Source organism: Microtus oregoni, unplaced genomic scaffold (genome assembly GCF_018167655.1).
Source record: "Microtus oregoni isolate MIOR12 unplaced genomic scaffold, Mior012 000011F_ref0000422, whole genome shotgun sequence".
NCBI lineage: Eukaryota > Metazoa > Chordata > Mammalia > Rodentia > Cricetidae > Microtus > Microtus oregoni.
Window position 1 is genome coordinate 16960684 of NW_024543070.1, and position 25369 is coordinate 16986052.

Here is a 25369-nt window from a genome sequence, read left to right on the forward strand (position 1 = left end):
TCATTTGCATTCAATCCTAAAAAAATTTTTAATTTCCTTCTTAATTTCTGACTTGACCTATTTTTCATTCAGTAGTGAGTTTTTCAATTTCCATGAGTTTGTAAACTTTCTGTTGTTGATACCCAATTTTGATCTATGGTGAACAGATAGGATGTAAGGTATTATTACAATTTTCTTGGATCTGTTGAGGCTTGCTTTGTGTCTGAGTATGTGGCCAATTTTGGAGAAAGTTCTGGGAAATAATGAGAAGAAGGTATATTCGTTTATTCTTGGGTGAAATGTTCGGTAAATATGTTAGGTCTATTTGATTTATAATGCCAGCTATCTCCAGTATTTCTCTGTTTAGTTTTTGTCTATTGGCAAGAGTAGGGTATTGAAGTCTATCACTATAAGTACATGAGGGTCAATATGTAATTTAAACCATAGTAATGTTTCTTTTACAAACATGGGTGCCCTTGTGTTTGGGGCATAGATGTTAGAATTTCTATGTATTCTTGGTGGATTTTTCCCTGAGTATGTAGTATCCTTCCCTATCTGCTTTGATTAGTTTTAGTTTGAAGTCTGTTGTGTCAGGTATTAAAATGATGGAGGAAGGTCATTGGTTAAATAAAAAGAAACTGCTTGGCCCTCATTGGTTAGAAGATAGGTGGGAGGAGTAAACAGAACAGAACGCTGGGAGGAAGAGGAAGTGAGCTCAGACTCCACAGCTCTCCTCTCGGGAGCAGATGCCTCAGAGAGACGCCATGCTCCTGGCTCCTGGGCAGACACACGCGATGAAGCTCTGACCCAGGATGGACATAGGCTAGAATCTTCCCGGTAAGCACACTTAGGGGCGCTACACAGATGATTTGAAATGGGCTAAATTAATATGTGAGAATTAGCCTAGAAGAGGCTAGATAGAAATGGGCCAAACAGTGATTAAATGAATACAGTTTGTGTATTGTTATTTCGGGCATAAGCTAGCCAGGCAACCGGGGTGCCGGGGACGCAGCCCCGCCGCCCTTATTACTACATTAAAATGGCTATACCAAGCTTTCTTCTTAGGTCCATTTGCTTGGAATATCTTTTTTTCATCCTTTTACCCTGAGGGATGTCTATCCTTGATGTTAATGTAAATGAATCACATTATTTTATCCATTCTGTCAGTCTGTGTATTTTTATTGAAGGAATTGAGACCACTGGTGTTAAGAGATATCAATAAACAATGTTATTCTTATGATTTTGATGCTGTGGTGTGTGTGTGTTTCCACTGTTTTGATTTGCTGATCTAGAACTATTTATTTCTATATTATCTTGGGTGTATTTAACCTCTTTAGGTTGGAATTTTTCTCCTAGCACCTTCCGTAGGGCTGGATTTGTAGATAGACATTGCTTATATTTGGTTTTATCATGGAATGCCTTATGCTCTCCATATATTATGATTGATAGTTTTGATGAGTACAGTAGGGTGGCTAGCGTTTGTGATCTTCACAAGTCTGTAGAACATCTGGCCTTCTGGCTTTTAGAGTCTCCATCGAGAAGTCAGGTTCTATTCTAATAGGCCTGCCTTTGTATGTTAGTTTGTCTTTCCTCTTGAAGCTTTTAATATTTTTTCTTTGTTCTCTTTTTGTTTGTTTGTGTTTGGTTTTGCTTTTGCTTTTGAGGCAGGGTTTCTTTGTGTAGCCCTGGCTGTCCTGGAACTCACTCTGTAGACCAGGTGGCCCTGAACTCACAGAGATCAGAGGTCCGTCTGCCTCTGTCTCCCTAGTGCTGGGATTAAAGGTGCGGGCCACCATCGCCTGGTTTATTTGCTCTATACTTTTAGCGTTTTATTAAATGTCAAGAGGACTTCTTTCTTTTCTGGTTCAGATTATTTGATATTCTGTAGGTTTCATGTATCCTTCTTTAGGTCAGGGAAATTTTCTTCTTTGACCTTGTTGAAATGTTTTTTGGACTTTAACTTCAGTTTCTTCTCCTTCCTCTAGTCCTGTTATTCACTGGTTTTTCCATAGTGTCCCAGATTTCCTGAATGTTTTGTGTCAGGATATTTTTAGATTTAACATTTTTATTGACTGAGATTCCCATTTCTTTTATTGTGTCTTCAGTGCCTGAGTTTCTCTTTGTTATATTCATAAAGGCAATTTTAAGGTCTCTTTCTTGTGCTTCAGCTATGTTGGAATACTCAAGGCCTACTCTAGTTGCTTGCTGGACTCTGATGGAAACATACTGCTCTGAGTATTATTGGTTGTGGGGGTTTTTTTTTTGTTTTGTTGTTTTGTTTTGGGTTTGTTTTTTGGGTTTTTTTTTTGTTTTTTTTTTTTTGTTTTTTTTTTTTTTTTGGTTTTTCGAGACAGGGTTTCTCTGTGGCTTTGGAGCCTGTCCTGGAACTAGCTCTGTAGACCAGGCTGGTCTCGATCTCACAGAGATCTGCCAGCCTCTGCCTCTCAAGTGCTGGGATTAAAGGCATGCGCCACCATCGCCCAGCTATTGGTTGTGTTTTTACACTGGTAGCTAGGCATCTGGGTTTTAGAAGATGTAATTTAAAGTCTAATATCTGGTCTTGTCTTTTTGGGGTTGATATTTTGTCCCTTGGTTTCTGTTACCCTCCCTGGTTCTTAGGAGAGTATGGTGGTTGTATTGTGTGTTACCTGACAGGAAATGCTCTGGGCTCCTACTGGGGTCCAGGTAAAACTTCTGGGTATTGGGAGACAACACTTAGGAATAAGGATGGGCTGGGGGGGGGGGGAGGTCGCTGAAAGAGTTCACAGGAGGAAAGAATGCAGGGTTTTCCACCAGAATCTCCTTAGTCCCCTAGGATTAGGGGAAGAGAGTGAGGAGAGGCCACAACAGGAGATCTGCTACTGGGCTGGGAATGAGGTTAGGGGATGGACTTGGAGGAACAAAGGGGGAGGTGAAGATCTGCATTAACCTACCTGCTTCCCTGGCTGGAGTACCAATGTAGTCCTTTAAAGTATTTATGTTTTGATATTAGTAAATAGCAATATTATTTTGTGGCTTTCTAATTTCTAAGAGCATTTTGTCTTTAGATGCTGTTCATGGTGGTTTTTGAAGTGATTTTTTAAAAATTATACCTACAAAATAAATATTTTCTTTTATTTTCATCTTTATAAAACTTAGACCCATCTTGAGATTTTTTTTTTAATTCATCAGTTTTTGTGACAGAGTTTATGACTCTAATATTCTCCTTAGTAAACCCTGATTACAGATATTTATATCTAGTTTTGGCCGCATGTCTATGTGCTGTGTGTGTGCGCGTGTTGTATGGGTGTGCATGCTGTATATATATTGTGATATAAAAATATGCTAGGTGGAACTTCTGGGGAATCTTCCTAAGATTTCCTTTCTTGTTGAAAATGCTGGAATGCTAGGTGCTACATTGAACAATGGGAGACTCTGGTTTTGGGGAGTCCATGCTAAAAGCAGACAACAGAAGTTACAACTCCCAATTCCAAATAATATAGCAAACCTAGCCTCCATCTCAACTCCCTACCACCAGACTTCTTTTTAGGAGGGGAACATAATTTCTATCCTGACTAAGTCACTTTTATTTTTGAATCTTTTAAATCCAAACCAGCTTACTACTTTACTTTTAATACCTTTATCACCTCCCCAACCACTGTGGGTGTGTGTACATCTCTCTTCGTTCACGCATGTACTTTACTTAATTTTATTAAATTTATTTTCATGTATAATATTTTTAAGTTTTTTATTATGGTTAAAAATGAACATAAAATTGACATATCAACAGCATCACCATCATCCATTACCAAAACAGTTTGAATTTTGTAAAACTGAAACCTTATTAAATAACAATTCCCAATTCTTTCTCTACCTCACAGGCCCTGGCAACTATTCACTCTTGTATAGCTATTTTCTATATACGCTTTCTGGAGATCATCACGGTAAGTCGAATAAACCAAAATCAGAAAGACAACGTTGCAGGTACTCTCTCCTGAAATGTTGTTGACGGTTTAAGAGGCGGAAGTTGAAAGGGGAATATGTGGGGAAAGAAAGGATCTGCAGAAGTTGGAATCTGCAGAAGGGGAGAACAGGGGAGGCGGGGCAAGAGGGCAATGCAGAGTTGAGTAATATCAAAGTACATGATATACATGTGAAAAACATAAGAAAACCCATGATTTCGTACACTTAATATATGCTAATAGAAAAAATTACTTTATGATTTTTACCACTGTCTCTCAACAGCAGAACTACATGACATTTGGAGAGAGGTCTGTTCGGGTCATTTTGCACAGTCATTTTACATAGTGTAATGCCTGTAAGTTCACCCATATTATTTTTATAAATATATATCAGCATGTATCAAAATCCCCTTCTTTCAACACTAAGAAATATTCCTCTGCCTCTGTTTACTGAGTCCTGGGATTAAAGACGTGTGCAACCACTCCCTGGCCTCTAGGGGCTTATCCCTGCACTCTGATCTTCAGGCAAGTTTTATTTGCTAAAACACAAACAAAACACCACCACAAAGTCTTTTGCCCATTTTTTAATTAGGTTGTTTGGATTCATATTGTATTTTAGAAGCTTTCTTTGTATTCTAGATAAATGCATACACTTTTACAAAGTCTTAAAAACAATGTATGCCCATTTTAAGGTACTAAGAGGCGTGTAGTTGGTAAAAAGATATCAGACTTGCTCTTCCTACCTGAGGGGATAAAAGCATCATTAAGACTTTTGGAATGTTTTCTTTCGCTCTTTTTTTTTCTTTGTGTCTCATTTTACATAGAAAAGTACATAGTTTATGGTAGTTTCCATAAAATATCATTTTAATGATTGAAGTATGTATACGTTCTTTCACATCTTGACTTTTGCCACTTTAGTGGATGTAACAAAGGTACATTGACCATTATTTTATTAATAATAAAGATATTGTAGTAATAAGAGCGGCGGGGCTGCGTCCCCAGCACCCCGGCTGCTTGGCTAGCTTATGCCCGAAATAACAACACACAAACTGTATTCATTTAAACACTGCTTGGCCCTTTAGCTCTAGCCCTTACTGGCTAATTCTCATATCCCGATCAACCCATCTCTGATCATCTGTGAGCACTGGTCTTACCGGGAAGATTATAGCCTACGTCCATCTTGGGTCGGAGCTTCATTGCGCGTGCCTCAGAGAGCAGAGCTATTGCATGTCTGCCCGGAGCTGGAGCATGGCGTCTCTCTGAGGCATCTTACCTCACTTCCTCTTCCTCCCAGCATTCTGTTCTGTTTACTCCACCCACCTATGTTCTAAGCTATGAGCCCAAGCAGTTTGTTTATTACTTAACCAATGAAATCAACAGATTGATATATGACACTCCCACATCAAGATATAATGAAGCTATTAGTGCATAGATCTTTGTCTAACTGCAGTTTCTATAAATGGACAAAATGTTTTGAACACTTGTAAAGCTCTAAGTACATCACGATAAAGGGTTGGATTTTAATGGGACTAGATACTCCTCTTTGCATCCAAAGCAATGAAGTATAAAACAGAGAAGGCAAATGGGGATCATTTTTTTTACTGAAAAATCTGATGTTAGGGAATGTGTTCATATATTCAGAAAAATGTGATTCTTACACTGACTTCCAGAACTGAACCCAAGCAAGGTATTCCTAAGATATTGGCAGGCATAGAGTAGAACATGGGCTCTGGATGGAGAATTTGATTCAAGAAAAAGAAAAGAAACAGATGGCTTATGCATGCCCTATTTACCCTTCCAAATTCTTCTGTCAGGAAGCAGAGTTTTTTCTAAAAAGGAGTGTGGGATCAGGTGCATGTGGGCTAGAAATATTAAATTATTACAGCTCCTTCAAAATGGGAGAGTGGGAAGTGGGGTTCCATGTCTTTGAAAATTGGTGTATTCATTGTTTTTCTCATTGTCTTGACAAAACAGCAATCAAAACCAAGGAGGGGTCTATTTTGGCTCAGGGTTTGGGGATATAGTCCACCTTGGCGGGAAGGGCCTGGTAACAGGAACATGAGGGAGTGGCTCACATTTCATCCGTGGTGAAGAAGCAGAGACAAAAGCCAGTGTTCCCCTGTTTTCTCCTCCATTCCTTTTTACTAATGTTCCTACTCCAGTTCATGCAATGGTGCTCACACTCAGGGTTTGTCTTTCCTTCTCAGTTGATGCAGGTAAAACACCCATATACATTAAATAAATGAATAACATTTTAAAAACTACTGCCACTACTAAGACAGACAGACACACACACACACACACACACACACACACACACACATTGGAGATTTAACCCAGAACTTTGGGTACACTAGTCATGGTCACAACCCCTTAGCATATTATACCCCAGTCCTACTTTAAATTTTAATAGATAATACCCAATATGTAGTTATTTAAATTTATTGCTTTTTCTCACTAATGGCGCCGAACAGTTGAACATCCTCCATATTTACAATTCTATACAGAGTCATTTGTTCATATTTCTGGAAGCCCAAGCATTTATCTTACATATTTTTATGATTTCTTCATATAATAAAAAGTATCTTTTATTTTATTGTCTGTTAAAATTTTGACAGTTCAAGTGCCTTTTTTACGTTAGGATTATACAGAACAAGTCTATGGGATCTTACCTAGCCTTTGTGCTTTGATTTACTGCCTGCGAGCTTAGGAATTTCCTCTCCTAAAAGGTGCTTAATAGATAAGCACTTTTCTTTTATTCTATTTCTTTCAAGTATAATTTATATTGATCTCTTTAATCAGGTACTATTCACGGAGCTTGGGGCATGGTGTGGGGAAGAACACTTGTCTCCCTTAGTATCTCCGGTTCTGTGTGTTCTCCTCCTAGACATATGCTTCTCATACCAGGTAAGCAAATAGAAAGGTAGAGAGCTTGGAAAGAAATACAAAATCAAGTGACTTTGGTTTTCTTAATTCGAAAGGAAAAGACAGTTTCCCTTTATGGTTAGTAGGCTAAAATATGTTTTATCTTAAAATTAAAATAAGGAAATTCAGCATAAACTTCTATAATGTAAGAGGAAAATGTCAACCTATTTTTAATAAAAAGCAAATATACTCAGAAAAGAGTGAACTCGCACATCCTAGATAAAATAAACTTTAAACTAATTAAATATCAGGAAGATTCATTTTCATGTAAATTGATTTTTTTCTCTCTTTTTTTGAGACAGGGTTTCTCTGTGTATCTCTGATTGTCCTGGAACACACTCTGTAGACAAAACTGCCTCGAACTCACAGAGATCTGCCTACCTCTGCCTCCCTGAGTGCTGTAATTTAAGATGTGTGCCACCACCACCCAGCTTTAAATTGATTTTTGAAGCTTTTCAGATTTCTATTATTTGGAGTCTCTGTCACAACCAGGGTTTCACTGGAGATGAGAAGGTGAAACGCAGAGCTTAATAAGGACAACATAAAAGAGAGAAAGAGAGAAGAGAAGCGAAAGGGGAGAGGAGTAACAGAAAAGAATCAACCGGGAAGCGAACGGGTATCTGTAAGAAGACGGACTAAAGAGGAGGGAGGAGGGGGATAAGGAGGAGAAGAGAGCCAGCGGTGGTGGCACTCTCAAAGGAGTGTCCAGGAGGACTAAAGAATCCCAGCTCTCAGGGGGCAGAGGCAGGTGGATCTCTGAGAGTTTAAGGAAAGCCAAGGCTACATAGAGGGACCCTGTCTTGGGGGAGCTGGGGAGGGGAGAGAGAGAATCAGAAACTGATTCAGAATCATTCAGAATAGGATCAGGAGCCATAAGGTGAACTTGTGAGAAAAAGAAGCACAGGCTCAGGCTGGAGAGATGGCTCAGCTGTTAAGAGCACTGGCTGCTCTTCCAGAGTTCCTGAGTTCAATTCCCAGCAATTACATGGAGGTTCACAACCATCTATAATGAAATCTGATGCCCTCTTCTGGTGTGCAGGCATACATGCAGATAGAACACTGTATGCATAATAAATAAATATTTTTAAAAAAGAAACACAGCCTCAAATACTGTAAGTGCTTCCTCTGCACCGAGCACTTTTCTAAGCTCATCTCAGATATTAGTTCCTTCACTGTTATCTTTCTTGATGTACAGTGAGACATTAGCATCAATGTTTGCTTTGTTGGTATTATTAGCACAATTATTTATTATTGTTATTATTGTGTGTGGATGTACATGATCGGGGAGGCATGTACCACAACACTTATGTGGAGATCAGAGGACAACGCTGTTCCTCCCTCCCACCTCTACCTGCTGAGCCATCTGGCTGGCCATCAACCTTTTCAATACCTCTAATTCTTGTAAGAAGCAGGCTCATCCCAGCACTTGTGGGAGTTAACCATGTTGCTATTCAAGTACCTATAGAACTAGGAATAACAACATGTGGTCTCCTTCTTGGAACAATGGAAAACAAATATCTTGCACCCTCTGGTTTTTGTATGAGTTCTGGGAAGTGGAACTCCAGGGCCAACATATTGGCCTGCTGTGTTTCATGGTCTCTAAGTTCCTGATGCAACATGGCCCCTGGGACATGGGCCTAATGCATTTTGTTCCTTCTATGAAATGTCAAGTCTGCATTTATTGTAGTAATTATCCACTGCACATATATAGACTGAACATTGATTCGGAGATCACACACTGTGATCTATCTGGTATATCCACTGGGCCAAATAGCACATCAATTTTTCACAATGTCTTAAAGCCAAATTTGCTGCTCAGATATTTAAAGGTGTCTTATACTCTGATAAATAGTTGGCTCCATCTGTTAGGACAGTCAATAATATTCTTCTAATGGGATAGATGGAAAAAAACGAAAATGTACAGCTTTATTGTAATTAAAGAAATGCAGTGGGGATGTAGCTCAGGGGTGAAATGTTTGTCTAGCAGGCCTGAGGCCATGAGTTCAGTGCCTTCTGCTGCACAAAGAGAAGGATATACAAATTAATTCATCATTCTTTGCTTATTATGATTCAAAAGCGAGAGTGATTATATGTGGTATTGCACAAGATGCAGAAATTTTCATGTACACGTATACTGCAATTATAGGGCTAATTTTGAAGTATGTATATGTGTATGTGTGTGCATGTACACATGTGTATTTATGTGTGTAAGTGTGTTTTGTATATATGTGTGTGTAAGGTTTTATTTATTTTGCTTTTTTGGAACTGATCTTAAGAGAATATACCGCATATAGTCAGAGTTTTTTCACTGCAGTAAAAATTTAAAAGACTTTTAATTTCTATTACCAGAGGTCTGACTAAATAAAATAAAGCATTACAATACCACAGACTGTTATCATTTATAAACATGTGGGACATCAATGTTATCATTTATAAACAAGTGGTGGGGGACTAGTCCCATAAGAGGCAGCAGTCCCACGAGGGGCAGCGGTGGGCAGCCTTGGCAGGACCCCTTAGCTGGTGGGAGACCGAGGCAGGTGAGAGTCAGACAGATACATCATGCAGAGAGAGTTTGGATATAGAGTTTATTTAGTGGTTATGGAGGGGGAAGGGAAGGGAAACGGGGGGGGGGGGGGGTAGAAAGGGAGAAAGCCGGGAGGAGAAGGGAGAGAGGCGGAAGCTGCCTCTCCAGAAGAAGGGGGCAGAGAGAGGGTCCGTTTGCCTCAGCGGAAGGGGGAGGGAGATTGGGAGTTGGCGGGGCTTGTCTCTTTAACGGAGGGGTACCCAGGTGACAGACCAGGCCAGCAGATTATAAAACAGACTACTACACATAACTTAAAGAGTTTACGTATATATGGGAAGAAAGCAAATAATAGAAAACAAGATTAGTATTATCTTTTAAAACAGTTTAAAAGATATGTTCTGCCTCCTGATGCTCCCTACCTGGCAAAGGGAACTCCCTCACACCTTGTGAAACTGTGGTGACTTGTTTAATTGGAGAAACTTTTGGAGAGAAAATTTCACTGTATAGCCTTGGCTGACCTGGAACGTGCTCTGTAGACCAGGTTAGCCTAGTACTTACAGAGATCCACCTGTCTCTGTCTTCTGAGTCAATGGATTAAAGGTGTGCACCACCACACCCAGCAGTTATAATTGGAAATATGAGGAAGCGTAAATAATTAATAGCTGGCTCAGCTCTGTCTCTTTTCACTCGTGAACCTGGAACAGGAATACTCTTTCACTTCTCTTTCTCCATGCTGTCTTTGGTGCCTGATACTATGATGGGAGGGTTGAATAATTCCAAGGCTCTCTTAGTGGCCACATTTAGCATTCACACAGTCTGTGCTTTAACTCATCATTGTCATTACTGAAAAGAATATGTTTGACTTTTATGTTATTCTTTTTATCATATTTGTCTATTAATTCAGAATTCTGGACAAGGAAGAAGACTGTTATTTATCAGGGTTTTTTTTAAATATCCAGTTATATATGCCTTGGAAACTGAATGCAAAAACACATTTTAGATTCCTAATGGTACCTTTCTACTTCACTCACTACTTTTGTCAATTTTAGACTTCCATGTAACTTATTTGGTTATTTATTTATTTATTTATTTATTTTTTATACAGTGTTCTGTCTGCATTGCGCCTACACCCCAGAAGAGGATACCAGATCTCATTCTAGATGATTGTGAGCCATCATGTGGTTGCTGGGAATTGAACTCAGGACTTCTGGAGGAACAACAGCCAGTTGCTCTTAACCTCTGAGCCATCTCTCCAGCCCCCGTGTAACTTATTTAAGAAGAAAAATTTGTGTTACTTTTAAAATCAAGACACAGAAAGCAATACTGATATTTTATTCCAAATAAAAGAAGAAATTAAATATAATAGTGAAATACTCCAATATTAGAACAGTCTCTCCAGCTTACATTGTTTATGGCTCTCAAGGTCATAAAAAAAGAAATGGATGCTGTCATTCACTGCTGGTTGCCTCAGGTCTTGTGGTCCATGGTAATAGGAGAACGAATTTATTTTGTCATTGGCCACCTGTGTGACATGGGGAAAGTTGTTCTGCTTCCTCTTACATTTTTGGTTGTGTGCCTTTAGCAGCCAAGCGACCTCTCCAGCTCTGTCCTCCCTCTGGGCCTCAACTTCCTCATTATTAAGGAAGTTTCTTTTGGCCCTTTCTGATGCCCACTGGCACACCCAGGGAATGGCAGATATTATCAGATTGTTGAGCAACTTCTTGCCTCTTTTTCTTGTGATTCCGATTCCCAAGGGCAGCCCTTCATCTCATGGCTGGTGGGATCGTGAACACATGAACTGTAATCTGAAATACAGGGCAACTTTATGAATCACTAAGGCCAAGGATTTATGTTTCTGGAATCTGTGAAAAAGAGGAAGGGTGAATCACAGAGAAGAATGAAATAGAAATTGGGGAAGATAAAGACAATAATTCTGGCTTCTGAATTACTAGTTTTCATTTTGGATGTACAGCCTCATTCCCATCCATAGTTTCAATGGAACAATCACGTGTCCCAAGCTTAACCTAAATAGATTTGGTTTCTTTGTCATCTAAGGCTCTACCCTACAATATTCATCTCTGTCACTTGAAATGACCTTATCTTGTCCACTGAGCCTGCCGTTCTAGAGCTGCACAAAACCAAATACCTGTGATTTTAATTTTACCCGCTCGGTGCTGAGCACATACAAGAGTGCCCTTCCCACGCTTCAGTCACCCAAGGGAGATTTAGCACTCCCTTCCTATTCTAACCACCACGTGCAAGCCTGTGTACCACCCACCAATGCTCTAGAATGGCCTTGCTGGATGTTTGAGTCAGGCTGTCATCCTGCTGTACCTCTGTGAAAGGTGTAACAGAGAAACAGGGGTAGCTGAAACCCAAGGCTCCTGAGAAACTGACCCTAGGCCTAAAAGCGATGAAAGAGGAGCTTGGGAGAGCGACTACAGCACAGCGGGAGAAGTGAGCTTTGTCTGGATGGCTAATGAATGCTGTCAGCCATAGAAAATGGAATAAGCCTAAGGACTTGGGAGTGCAATTCTTTTTGGAAAGACTGGTTTGTGAGAGAGAATGCTACCAACAATTTAAAGAGGAAAATCGTCTGAAGCTTTGAGCCAGATGGTTTTGCAATTGAGATTTTTTTTTTTAAACTTGCAAATGGCTGCCTGATCTTCGCCGTCAAATTTATTATTTGACAAGCAATTTACTTTTCTTAAAGTAAAATCAGTTCCTTGGGCACCAAGTTCTATCTTTCAGCTAAGATGTAAAATTAGAGTGCTCTCTCCTCAATGGTAAGCCAGATGATATTAAAACTAAAAAGGTATTTTAATTCTGAGGCTTTTTTTCCCCACACCTGTGTATCAGTCTTTAGCAGAAGTGGAACCCCCACCTCGTTATTCTGGATAAGTAAACAAAGTTAAACCTCCCTGGCTTTTTCCTGTTTTTCTTGAGAATGTCTGTTCCTGTTCTTCATCGTTTAACTATAAACAGAGCTAAAATATTCCGCTGGTTACTAAAAATAAATTTGTTTTCAGATAGAGGGATGTGACTATTGTAGAGGACGATGCATAAAGTTATTAACAACCTTGCAAACTTCCTCTGCAGAATACACAAAGATTTACAAAGTACGGGCACAGAATTTATCTCTGGAAACATGTGCTTCTTTCTATTTCTTATAGCAAAATTCTAGGCACAATCCAGACATTAACAAAAGAATATCTGAATACACTAAGATCTGGATTTTATGGGACTTGAAAAAATCTCTGCTATTATCAGTTAAAATTTCTATGGGGGAATGATCATAGCAGTATTTTTTATTTTTACTTCAAAAAGAAAACAACTCAGCATGTGTGACATGCGCAGACGCATACACAGAGGGGAAATGTGGTTTGGAAAAATGTGGTAACTGTTTGCACTGGTTATCTGTCTAATGTTTTTTCTCTTAAAAATGTGATGACATTTATCCATGAGCAGCATGCTCGTGTCAGCTAAAGGGCAACTGTGGGAGTCAGTGCTCTCCAGTTAGCGTGGGGCACTGGGGACTGAACTCAGGGTCTCAGGTTTGGTGACAGGCACATCGATTGCCTGAACCATCTAGTGAACCTCTGACATTCTTAACATACCTCTTGATTGCTTGGCTTATTTAAAAAGAACATGCGTGACTTTCAAAATAGAAGTTCAATAGCACATAAAATCAATGTAACACAGCAGAAGCCAAACTTAAAAATGGGAGCTATGAAATCAATCCCCCACATACTTACGTATCAGCTGTTTATTTCTTTTAGCTCTTCTCTTAAGCTGGTTGTTTATAGGAATTGCTTGTCACTTTGTGGCTGGAGAACTGCACATCACATGACAATGTTGTAACAATGAAATGCTGGACTCCGTTTTTCACTATCTCATGGCTTCGTTTAGCTTTCTCCATTTTTAACTCCCCATTTCTTTATGCAGACTAGAGACTACATGATGGAAGTAAATCTTCTAGTACCACTCAAAGAAGCTAAAGGAAAAAAAACACAAGCATGGAAGTTGTTTTCAGGGTTTCATATTTCAGCAGCTCCAAAGGGATCTCCGTGGATCAGCCTCAGGAGAAACTGGAAACCACCAAGAATTTTACCTAACTAGTGTAACAATAGAGTTGCCAAGTACCAAAGGCAGGCGAGCACCACACTCATTTACTACAGTGCATCTAATAACAAAAGGTGCATGCATGTGTGTATTCATGAGTGTGTGTACACACACTCGTGCCTCAGTAAAAGCTGTGTTGTGTCGTGCTAGTCAGCAGTCAAGCTAATCAGGGAAAATAATGTGATCTTTTCTACCCAGGGAGGAAACATGTGAAAAGGAGACTAAATAGGGCTAGGAGTGACCAACTGGCTATTTTAGCTTCCTCTTTCCTGCCCTGATATCGTCATAGTTTTTTGTATGTCTGTTTTGCTTTGTTTTGTTTACTTGTCTTAGTACATGTCCTGGTGTTTAAATAGATTTAGAAATCTAAGTTTAACACAAGAATTGAATTTATGTTTGGTCAGTTAACATTTGTACTTGGGGCTACTTTGACTTAAAAAAAAAAAAAAGAATCATCATCATGAGATCCAGGACTCAGAATATTACCTAGGAGCCTAAAAGCCAGCAGCCAAGCTCTAGATGGTCACAGGGGTATCTCATCTTTTAGAGTGAAATTCATTTTTATTTTCTTTCTTTCTCTTTCTTCCTTCCCTTTCCCTTCCTTCCTTCCTTCTATGTAGACCAGACTGGCCTCAAACTCAGAGATCTCCCTGCCTCTGCTTCCAGAGTGCTGGGATTAAAGGCCACTGCGCCTAGCTAAATTTCAAGTTTTACTGCAGGGGTTCTCCACCTTTCTAATACTGCAACCCTTCAAGGCAGTTCCTCGTATTGTGACAACCATAAAATTATGCTACTTCATAACTGCAATTTTGCTACTGTTTTGAGTCATAATGGAAACATCTGATATACAAGATATCTTATTGGAGACCTCCAGAGTGGTCATGACCCACAGGTTGAGAACTGCTATCTTAATGGGTAAATCCTTCACTCTACACAGGAGACCTTTACAAAGCAGCCTTAAGAGACTCATCCTGACTTGTCCTTTATCGCCTGTATGAGTCTAGGTGACTCTAAGATGTTCTGGTTCTGCTCTTAATCCAATTGTAGAAAGAAGTCCCCACAAGCCTCACCTCTCTTACACTGCTATACTCACAGAATTCGAGCCATTTGAACGTGAAGGTGACTTCAAGCCCAGGGTGTCTCCAGATTATAGATCATTGAAGTGAAACAGCTGTAAGCAGATTGATCACTCAACTATTTACCTAGAGAACTGGTTTCTATCCCTGATAGAAATAAGGAAAGTGCTATGAGACTTCTTTTACCTCCAAGGCTGAGCAAAGATGTGTCTGAGTAAAATTTTTAAATTTGTGTTTATTATTGTATATGTGAGTGCATGCATGTGCCACAGCTCATGGCTGGTCAGAGGATAGATAATTCTGGAGAGTCAATTTTCTCTTTCCCTGCTGGATTCCAGAGACTGAACTCAGATCACAAGTGGCTGATTGCACCTGCTGAGTCATCTCACACACGTTAGGTTTTGTTTTTTAGATAGGGTTTGTCTGTGTAGCCCTGACTGTCCTGGAGCTGCTCCGTAGACCAGGCTGGCCTCAAACCACCAGCCTCTGCCTCCCAGTGCTGGGATTAAAGGTGTGCACCACCACCTGGCTAGTGAATATTTTTAATGCTAACTCCATGTTGATTTATTTTACTGTCTCTAATTTACATTTTGAGGAATAAGATAAGCCACAACCCTGACTAACTGGTCTAAGAAAAAGAGGTAAGGAAAAGGATTGTTGATAATAGTGACTATTTCGTGAGCACATAATGTGCCAGAAATTGTGACTAAACCTTTTGAAGACTGTCTTGATTTTAAAAAAAAAAAAAAGTCTCTACAAATATAAGGCTTGTACTAAGAGCTCATGGCTTTGGGAGTGAGGGAACTGGGGCTGGAAAACTGAGAGCAGGGTCTTACCAACACCCACTCCCACCCCTACCCCCCACCCCCGTCTAGTTGCAGAGAAATCCTTTGTTACTAACAGGCATAGTCCCTACATACCCCAGTCAGCAACTGCAGTCCTTGGGGAAACCTTGGAGGGGGTATTAACAGTATTTCCTTTCTGTTTTAAAAGTGAGCTAAGCCAGTTACCTGGTCACTCCCTCTCTCAAAGTTCCCCATCTTGTTACTATTAACACTCTGGGCTAGAGATCTCATTTCTTGTGGGGGCCTCTCCTGTGTATTGTAGGGTGTTGAGCAGTGTCCTTGGTTTCTGCCCACTAAAAGCCGCTGCAGCCTCACCTCCAAGTACCAAATACAAAGATGACTCCTGTCATAAACTGATATCCTCCGGAGGTAAAACTCCTCCGTACTGAGAAATACCACCTCTAAAGCTTGTCAAAATTTAACTTCAAAATTATCTACCTGTTATGGAACATACCTGCATGGGCAGAACCTGCTCAGGAGGGTACCCTACAGCCAACAAAAGTTCATTTGTGGGGCAGGGCGTGTGTGTGTGTGTGTGTGTGTGTGTGTGTGTGTGTGTGTAAGAGACAGAGAGAGACAGAGAGAGAGAGAGAGCCTGTGAGCCTCATTACTTGATTTCCTAATCAGAGTGAGATACAAAGGCTAAACAAGCAAATGAGATGCTGGGGGTAGGGGCCTCTAGTGATAAAAACTGATTTGCTGCAGTTCTCATCAGATTAACATAGTAAAGTGGGCTGTGAATGATTTTCGATTCCATCCTTGTTTGCCCCAGTGATAAACATAAAAACCAGGGTGAAAGCCAGATCCTCTTCCGCACTAACAGCTAAGGATCAGCGGTGACCCACTTTCTCCTCCTCTTATACTTAGAAATGACCACCATTGCTCTCACACCACCATGTCCATTTATTAGCAATAACAGAAGAAATACCAATAGCACCAATTAAAAATGAATCCACATGACGTGTTTTATCCTTACAGCTGTAATAACTAGTAACTAACACGAATTGGAAAGCACTTCATAAATTTAAAAGTGCTGTACATATATATTATAGTTATCATCATTAATAAATTAGCCCGATTCTCCTAGTTCAAAAGGCACGTAAGGTCAGTTACATGGGCTTCAGTGGGGCAAAATGATCACAACCTACAATGTAGCAATGGTTCACACGTGTTGTCCACAAGTTTTACCCCATGCAATCCTGCAGAGCTGAAGTTACACACCCTTCAAAATATGGGAGAATGAAGCTAAAAGTAGACAAGACAAGTTTTTTTTTTGTTTTTTTAGATTTTATACCTTTTAAAACAGACTCCTACTTCTTTTATAGTAACTTTAAATAGATAAATATAATTAAACTTCTAAGTTGTGCACAACAAACTTAAAAATGTCTTCTTTATGGTAACAGTAAATTTTATTACTTTCTATGAGCTGATATTCCGGATAGCATTTCAAAGCAATCTGCAAATTCAAAGAGGTCAGATTGGTACAATTTTGTGCTTGCATACCCTCAGGGACTTTCTTCGGCATTTATTCCAGAATTGTTACTAGAAAAAAACAGCTTTATCCATTCCCTTGCCAGCAGGAATCTTGGCAAGAGACAGCCCTTGGCTGACCATAAATAAAATTCCTTGAATCACCAGCATCTTGATTTAAGAAAGAAATTTTACTGTGTCTTTCATACAGAAAAAGCTGATTAACAATGGTTTAAAAAAAAAAAAACACTATTTCACTGTTCCACAGGTGTACAAAAGGAAATATAATGGGCTTACATTCAACAATAAAGCTTAAAGTTCACTCTAGGTAATAGTTGCATTAACATTCACATACACAAGCACAGAGTAAGTATATCTCAGGAGTCTTATAATAGCATACAGCATACATATGGGAGATCGATTCAGGTAACATCATAGGTGTTAGTAAGATTAGCAATTCAGAGTGTTATAGAAAAGGAAAACTAAACAAGGCGAAGGTGTAGGCTAGCACACCAAGACAATCACAGGATCAGAGGAATGAAAAGTCTGCTCACTGTATGAGAAAAACGATATTTTTCTTCAGTTTCTGGGCCTTGAGATAGTGGGTTAGAGAAGGTTGTGTAATCAAAGTGCACATCATTTTTCTTAGAAAAGAGAGAGAGAGAAAGATCCTTTTATTTAGGAATTACTACATGCAAGAGGCAGCCCCAGAGTGACCTGAAAGAGTAAAGCTGTGATTGGCAGGTGGCCGGTATAATACAGATGTTCCAGGCAATTCTCTTAAAGCACTTCTGTAGCAGCAATGATCATTTTCAATGGCTGTAGACTGGATTCTCTTTTGAGGGGAGTTGGGGGAAATTGTATTCATCATATTTCTTTAAAGATTTATAGCTATAGACTTTCTTTTTTTTAATAAATCTATGAAACAACAAACAGCATAAAGTGAGGTGTTGGGGTTCTTCTTTTGCTTTTGCATATGTGTTGTTGGAAAAGGATGTGTCCTTTTCATAAACATTGTGTGCAAAAGAATTGTTAATAGCGTGAGCACAAGGACGTGTACAGGAAACACATCAGATCTGCTTCTGTTGCCCTGGCTGGCCCTCCGTTCAACACTTGAGCTGCTGGCTTGTCTGCATAAGTAAAGCAGGTTTGGAGGACAGAGATACTACAGCCAACAGACTTGAGGGGCTCCCAAAGCTTTGTCAGTGGGGGTGGTTTCGTCAGCTAGAAGATGCCCACCACACCTTGTGTTGAGAAACTGCGAAAGTCTGGTCCCTTTTAACTTCACATTTCCCTCTCCAGACTGAAGACACAGCTGCTTCTGTATCTTTGTTTCCCAGCCCTTCTTGTGTTAACTAGTCTAATCTGGACCACCCCAGCCACACACCCAGTGACCACAAACACCCAGGCTGCTCAACCTGAATACCTTTCAGCCTGCCCTGCAAATGTCATCAAGATGCCTGAAGCACAGGGCAGAGAGTCCAACTCTCACTGGCGGGGCTGGGAAGCCTCTCCTTTGCGGCGCAGGAGAAAGGAAACTTGGGTCTGCTTTTTAGGTTCTGAAAACAAGCCAGAGCGGAGAGAGAGAGTTAACACCAGACTTAGGAAAGCTTTTAAGACAAAACCTGTTCAATGCGATCAAGACAGACACAGGGAACTTTCTGCAGATTTCTGAGGTCTCTAAGAGGGCTCATGTCATAGGAGAAAGGAGCAGGGAGTTGCTACATGGGAGAGATTTGCCATTATTACAAAAACTGGCTACGTGGCTTGTTTCCGTTTGGTGGCCTCACTGGTCACTGTTGTCTGTCGTGCTGTTCCCTTTCTCTTTCTTCTCCTGGGCCTTGTTGCCCTTCTTCTTTTTCTTCTTTTTCTTGGTCTCCTCCTTTTTGCCGAAGGTTATAAAGTCGCTTTTGTCAATTTGGTTGTTAGCAGGCTCCTGCCGGATGGAGATGATTGCAGGAGATCCTGGGATAATGAATTTGTCTGGCAACTCACCGGGACCGGACTGTTTGGGGTTGCCTGGTCCGTATTTAAAGGTCCAGCTGTTGCTGTTGACACCAGCACCCACTGGAGGGGACACCTCTCCTGCCTCAGGTTCTGAAAGACAAAACATCACAAGTCAACAACAGCGAATGGATGCTTTCCCTGATGACACACACAGGTGAGACAAACTGCCCTCAAGTCTGAGGGGGAAGCCGGTGTCTGGAAACAATCAGTAGGGCAGATCTTCTTACCACAAAGCCCACACATCTAGTTCTCTAATGGCATGGTTTTAACTCTTTGGGAAGAATATCCTAAATAAGACAGCTGTGGTAGCTTTCCAGGGAACAAGGCAGGAACTATCCAGGCTTAGAGCAGACAAGCTACTTTCAGTGTATGGATTATCGTCATTCGTTTTCACTCTTTTTCTGTTTGTTTTGTTTTCTCTGTGGAGCCCTGGCTGTGCTAGAACTCACTCCGTAGACCAAGCTGGCCTCTGACTCACAGAGAACCACCTGCCTCTGCCTCCTGAGTGCTGGGAACAAAGGCGTGCGCCACCACCGCCCGGCTTATTTTCACCCTTCATTCATGTCAAACTACAGATGAACTCTTTGAACTAATTATCTGTCTTAATTCTATGGATAGAAGAGAGATGAGATGGGAAGGAGAGGGGTACAGAGATCGTCACTCCATAATAGAAGAGGATAGACTTCTTCTGCATGTTGAATCGATTTGTATGAATAAAGCATTCCAAGTCGATTTCATTTCTAACTAAACTCAGCCTCCTTCTCCAGAGTGGTCACAGTCTGTTTATACAAAGGCATATGCAAAGTATTGTAGAACTACCAAGGAGAAAATTATCCATTTTAGTGGAGGTTATATGGGGCTCTAGAGGTGAGGTGATGTTTGCTGTATCCACAGGGCTCCTCTGCAAAACTTCTCCAAGAGTCACTCAAGTTGGAAGATACTCCATAAGATGCCATAGCAACTTTAGAGGGGATGCCATAGCTGGAGAATGAGAGTGATGGTCTACCTGAAAAAGTGACCCCAGGGGCCATGACACTGGAACCTTTTGACGGCACAAGAGGGTTTATGCATCCAGCTGTGCTTTTTGGTAGACTGGCAGAAAGTTCAGCCAGACAGCTTGCTTGCGTTCACTTGCAGCCGAGGCTTTCTTTCCCACTCACATCTGGTATTTCCATGCCTTACTTCCTACAGTTTCTTAGGTGTCCTTGAGTACTGCCATTCTGAGTGATGCCTGCACCAAGTTCTCTATACGGGTTCCCAAACCAATGGTCATGTTTCAATTCCTATCCTACTCAAACCCTCAGAACTGTTGTAACTTCCTTCTTGAAGCAGTGACTCAGGAGTTCTTTGTCATGCAGGAGAATAATAAACGCTCTCCCCCTCCCCATCTCCGCATAGGACTAGGCTCCTGTAACATGACAGCTTAACCTGAAAGGAAGCAGCTTGACAATTCCTAAAGAGGTGGCTTTCAATGGGATTTCATAGGGTTCCATGAAGAGCAGCGAATTTTCAGACAAGTGATAAGACAAAGGAATGAACTTTTTAGTCACCAAGGATAGCAGCTTAAATGGCAGATGGCAACTGGTTGGTAGAGGTTTGCTCTAGCTTGCATTGTTGCCTCTGCAGACAGGCTTATGGGGTGCAGAAACTTTTCAGATACTGTAGACTCAAGTCCAGGCCTAGTGCAAAGTTAGCTGTCTTCTATAATTTGTATGAGCATTTTTTGTCTGCTTTTGCAAATCTATGTTTCACTTTTAGAAAAGCAAAAGAGGAGTCAGAGATTTTTTTCCTCTTGCCTTCTGTATTTTGCAGAGGTGTCGCCAGGCCAAGGCAGTTGGCATTCTCCTCCTGCCCTTTCTTTTTGCCTTTGCCCAGCTTCCTGTATGCCGTCCTCCACACCCATGTGTGTGAAGGATTTGACCTGTGACTCTCTTTATTATCTCCACATACCCCTTTAAGAGTCTCAGCCCTGTTTGAGGGCATAAATGACCATCTAAATGTGATAATAAAGTTGAGCATGGTGGCACATGCTTATAATCCCAGCACTCAGGAGGCTGTAGCAGAAGGCTGGAGAAGTTCAAAGACAGCCTGGACTACATAACAAGTTCAAGGACAGCCTTGAACCATCTCAAAAACAAAATATAAACATATAAGTAAATACACTAATGAGATACTGATTTGTATGCAAGGTTCCTATCCCTCTGTGCTATAATCTCCTATATCCAAATGCCTCTCTGATGCCTCTAATAGCAAATTTCACAGAAACGACAAACTGAGGAAGTCTGAAATCAAACTTTGGATTCCTTCCTTCCAGTTCTGTCTAAATCTTTCCAGTCCCAGCCCATGAGAGTTCTCGTTGACTATGTTGTTCAGGTCGGGAAGTACAGCACTATCCTTTGTTTTCCATTATTGTCTACTCTCTGTTTACAACACTGCCAAGACTTACTATTTCTGCCTCTTACGTGTATCTGACTCTGTGTTCTCCCCATGTTCATTCTTCTCAGAACATCAGAATCTCTCACACAAACCAGAGCGATCGCTTCTCCCATTGCTTCACTGCTTCCTCTTGGCCTCTCTCTGGTTGCCCACACAGTTGCTGAGTTATCCTTATTCTTTAAAGTCCTCCAGTTTTAAAAGTGGAAGTAAAATTATTTAAAATAGAAATCAGATGAGATCATTCTCCCACTTAGAATTATCCAAAATCTTTCTATCATCTTGAGAGGAAAAAGAGAAATTCTTTTACTATTGTATATAAGAACCATGAATAGCCTTTAATGTGATGTTCATATTCTCCATCCTCTATAAATCTTCCCCACACCACCCTATTCCAGACTCACAGATGTACTTTCAGTTCTTCAAAAAATCCCTGGGGTTGTTTTGCCTCAAGCTCTTGAGAACTTTAGGTAGATTCTGAAGGTGTAAGATTTGCAGTAAGCCTTGAGAAAATAAGGGTTTTTTAGTGCAAAACTTCTCCAAGATTCTAGCTGGAAGACACACCATAATGTGTAATGGTTACTTTAGAAATGAAGCCAGAGCATCTTTAATGATCTCCCTTCCATTCTTTTCTTATAAATTATTTTTTCATGTATATGGGTATTTTGCCTCCATGGACATCTGTATATCATGTGTGTGCATGGTGCCTGAGGAGGCCAAAAAGGTTGTTGGATCCCCTGGAACTAGAATTACAGATGACTATGAATGAGCTGCCATGTGGATACTGGGAATCTGGTCTTCTAGAACACTGGTCCTCAGGAAGGGCAGTTGCTCCTCTTAACTATTGATCCATCTCTCTAGCCCCTCCCTCCATTCTTATTGTGTCCCCATTCTTCTAGTCTGTATTTAAATGTTATCTCTTCAGAGAAGTGGCACCCAACATGGGGCCTGAATTTCCACATAGGGCCTAAGAAAGCTGAAAACAAAACAAAAGCAAATACAGCTCCTAAAGAGGCACTGCTAGTGCAGCCAAGCACTTGAGCAGCTGGCAAGCTAAGCTGAAGCAGCAAGCTAAGTAAAAACACCTGCCATAGTGCAGGCACCAACTTCCTAGAGCTGGGGAGGCTAAATGCAACTCTCAGTTAAACACAGCTCTCAGTCAGTGCTGTGTGCTTAAGGCTTGCCTCTCAAGGACTTATAGTCATATTAGGTATGTTTTGAAGGCTAAACAGACATATTTTAGATAGATAGGTGATTTTCAAATGCATCAGAGACCTATATAATATGGCATTTAAGATGTTTAATAACCCAAGATTTTTTATGACAGTGAGACACATCTGCTCCCAGAAGCACCAATTTGCTTCATAAAAGGATGATGGGCCCCAAAGAAACTCCATATAGAGATCACTTCCAATGTGGCGAAGCTAGTCATTTGGACAAGAAACTGTCCTTGCCTCGACTGCTGACAGTATACTGTACAAACTGGACACGCAGGACACAAAAGAAATAGACTGCTCAACTTTACCAGGTAAAGTGGGACAGTCCTTCAAAAGACCTGCTTCACAGAAAAGTCTGTCAGGAAGTATAGGCATATAGCCTGAAGATGGATGCTCCAGTGTTGCAAAGGAACCTTGGGTGGCTGTTCAGGCAGTCAGCTGCTTCTGTCGTTTCTATAGTTTTAGAAGTTGTTTGCTCTGCACTTCCTGTTTACTCAGGTAATAGTATATCCTTCTTGGGTCTCTGATGGAGTTGAAGATGAGATAGTTACAGTTTTCCTTTTTACCAAATTCAGAAAAGAAATTTATATAAGAGATGTAAAGTTTATAAGGTTGGAAAACATGAAAGCTTAAATTGTTTAATATAAGACAATGTTTTGAGGTCTAAAAAGATATATTTGGGTTGGTAATACAAGTTAGGATAGAAAGCAAATTAGGTGCACAACTTTGGACTCACCAAGATAGAATAGATAATGGAGTATTTTCTCTGAATTTGCCAAATGCAAATGGACTGGATATTGTAAAAGTAATTCTTACTTGATAATTCTTCTTTCTGTATATATGTTAAAGCTAAAGCCTTTCTTTTTATTTTGACAAAAGGGGGGGGGTAATGCTGTGGAATATCTGTTAAACTGTGCAAAGATGTGTTGCATTTAACAATGTAAATATGTTCCATTTGTTTATGATGTAGAATATTTGTTTATGTAAAGATGTGTTGCATTTGTTTAACTATATAAAGATATATTGCTGTTTTGCCTTACCTGCCTAAGGCACCTGGATTGATAAAAATAAAAAGCTGAATAGTCAATAGCAAGGGAGGACAGATATGCAAGACTTCTGAGCAGGAACAGTAAGTAGAAGAAGCAATTTAGTCTCAGGAAGAAAGAAAAAGTGATGGCAGGGAGACACCAAGGGCCAGTCAGCCAGATAGGGAAGAAGCAGCAAAGAAGGACACACAGAATAAAACAAAGGTAAACAGGCCTAAGCAAAACATAGATGAATAGAAACAGGTTAAATTAAGTTAAAAGAGCTAATGGGAAAAGCCTAAGCTAAGGCCGAGCATTCATAATTAATAATAAGTCTCTGTGGCTTTATTTGGGAGCTCATTGACGACCCAAGAAAACTCCAACTACAAAGAAGTATTCTATAATCATTCTGGCCAAGCACCTAGTAATTAGTATCTTCTTTACCTAGTTGAATCTAATTCTGCAAGATTTTCAAAGCCAAGGTATATAGGCAAAGATACATTCACCAGTATAACCAATGCCTAGTATAATTCCCAGCCCACTCATGTATATAAATATTTGTTAAGTTAATGAATGAAAGGGTTGTTGTGAAAAGCAGAAATGGTACCCATTCTGGTAGAACAAACAACTCTATACTGATGATGCTTTTGAAGTACAAGAAGAAAGTGAGGTAATGCATACAAAGTGGCAATCCTGATGCTCAGCACAATGGAAGCTCCATAAATGGTACCACATACGGGTAACTATATATATACAGTGCTTGGGGTGGGGGGGAGCAGATAAGGAGTGAGATTACAGCAAGCAGGAAAGAGAGGAATAGGAAATTTCCTTCTCTCCTAAGCCCCTTTTCTCATAGCTCAACTCCCTTGGCAGAGTTAATGCTACAGTACTCCAGAGGCAGGGCAAGAAACATTGTTGCTCCTCTGAGGCTAAAACTAATTCCTTTCCTATAAAATAATCCAGTCCTCAGCTTAGTTCAGTCAGAATCCAGCTGTTAAGCTTTCAGAAGCAGCTTCCAACTCTGAAAGACTTAGAATAAAGAAAGGAGGAGCAGGGAAGGTGTCCATTTTTGTTTAGAATCCAAGGTCCTTTATATGCTTAGCAAGTGCTCTACAAATGGGTCACATGACCTGCTTTATTAATTTGATAAATCATTTTTTCATTTATTTTAGTTGGACAATTGTAGTACTTTTAAACAACAAGAACAAAAAAAAAAACAGGGCTTAGGAGAGCTGGTCCTGATGGCATGGGCCAGTAGAAGAGCTGGCTCTGCCCCTCAGCTGGTGGGCAGGGAGGGGTTGGTCCCAGCAGCCCAGACTGACCAAATCAGCTACCACCCAGACCCATATCCAGAGCTTTGAGTTGGCCCACCCCGACATCTACCCTACCTATGACCTGCGGAAGTGTGTGAAGGGGCTGGTCCTGCAGTACCATAGCCACAGGATCTCCATGGCTGGGGCAACAGCAGGATATCCCAGAGGAGTTTCAGTGAGGGCCCAGTACTGATGATGTTCCAGAAGCCAGAGGCCTTGAACCTGACCAACAAATTTATTTCAGTGAACATTTGCAAGTAAAGCTGAACGGACAAAGGGTGTTCTGTGTCACACAATGCAGCTCCCAATGCCATCAAGACGAATGAAGAGCTGTTGGAGAGGCAGGAAAGACAGAGGAGGAGCAAGGTGGACTTGATTTCATTTTGTTTTTAATTCATATATTTTTTAATTTTCTTTTGGGGTGACACTATGAAGGTGAGGGCAGATATGGAAGGACTGGGAAAGGAGCAGGATTGGGGCACATGACAGGAA

The 25369-nt window shown here is 40.5% G+C and overlaps 2 protein-coding genes across 11 annotated transcripts in view; both read right to left on the reverse strand.

Moving 5' to 3' along the window:
• LOC121453419 (protocadherin gamma-C4) overlaps nt 1-25369 on the reverse strand; it is a 725389-nt gene that overhangs the window by 516230 nt on the left and 183790 nt on the right. The window lies entirely within an intron of this gene.
• Nucleotides 16302-25369, reverse strand: part of LOC121453417 (protocadherin alpha-4) — a 207780-nt gene continuing 198712 nt past the window's right edge. For all 10 annotated transcript variants that reach the window (XM_041660178.1, XM_041660179.1, XM_041660180.1 and 7 more), the window contains exon 4: nt 16302-18979. In XM_041660178.1, the coding sequence (XP_041516112.1) occupies nt 18669-18979 (311 nt within the window). In that variant the 3' untranslated portion in view covers nt 16302-18668. The remainder of the gene's footprint in view (nt 18980-25369) is intronic.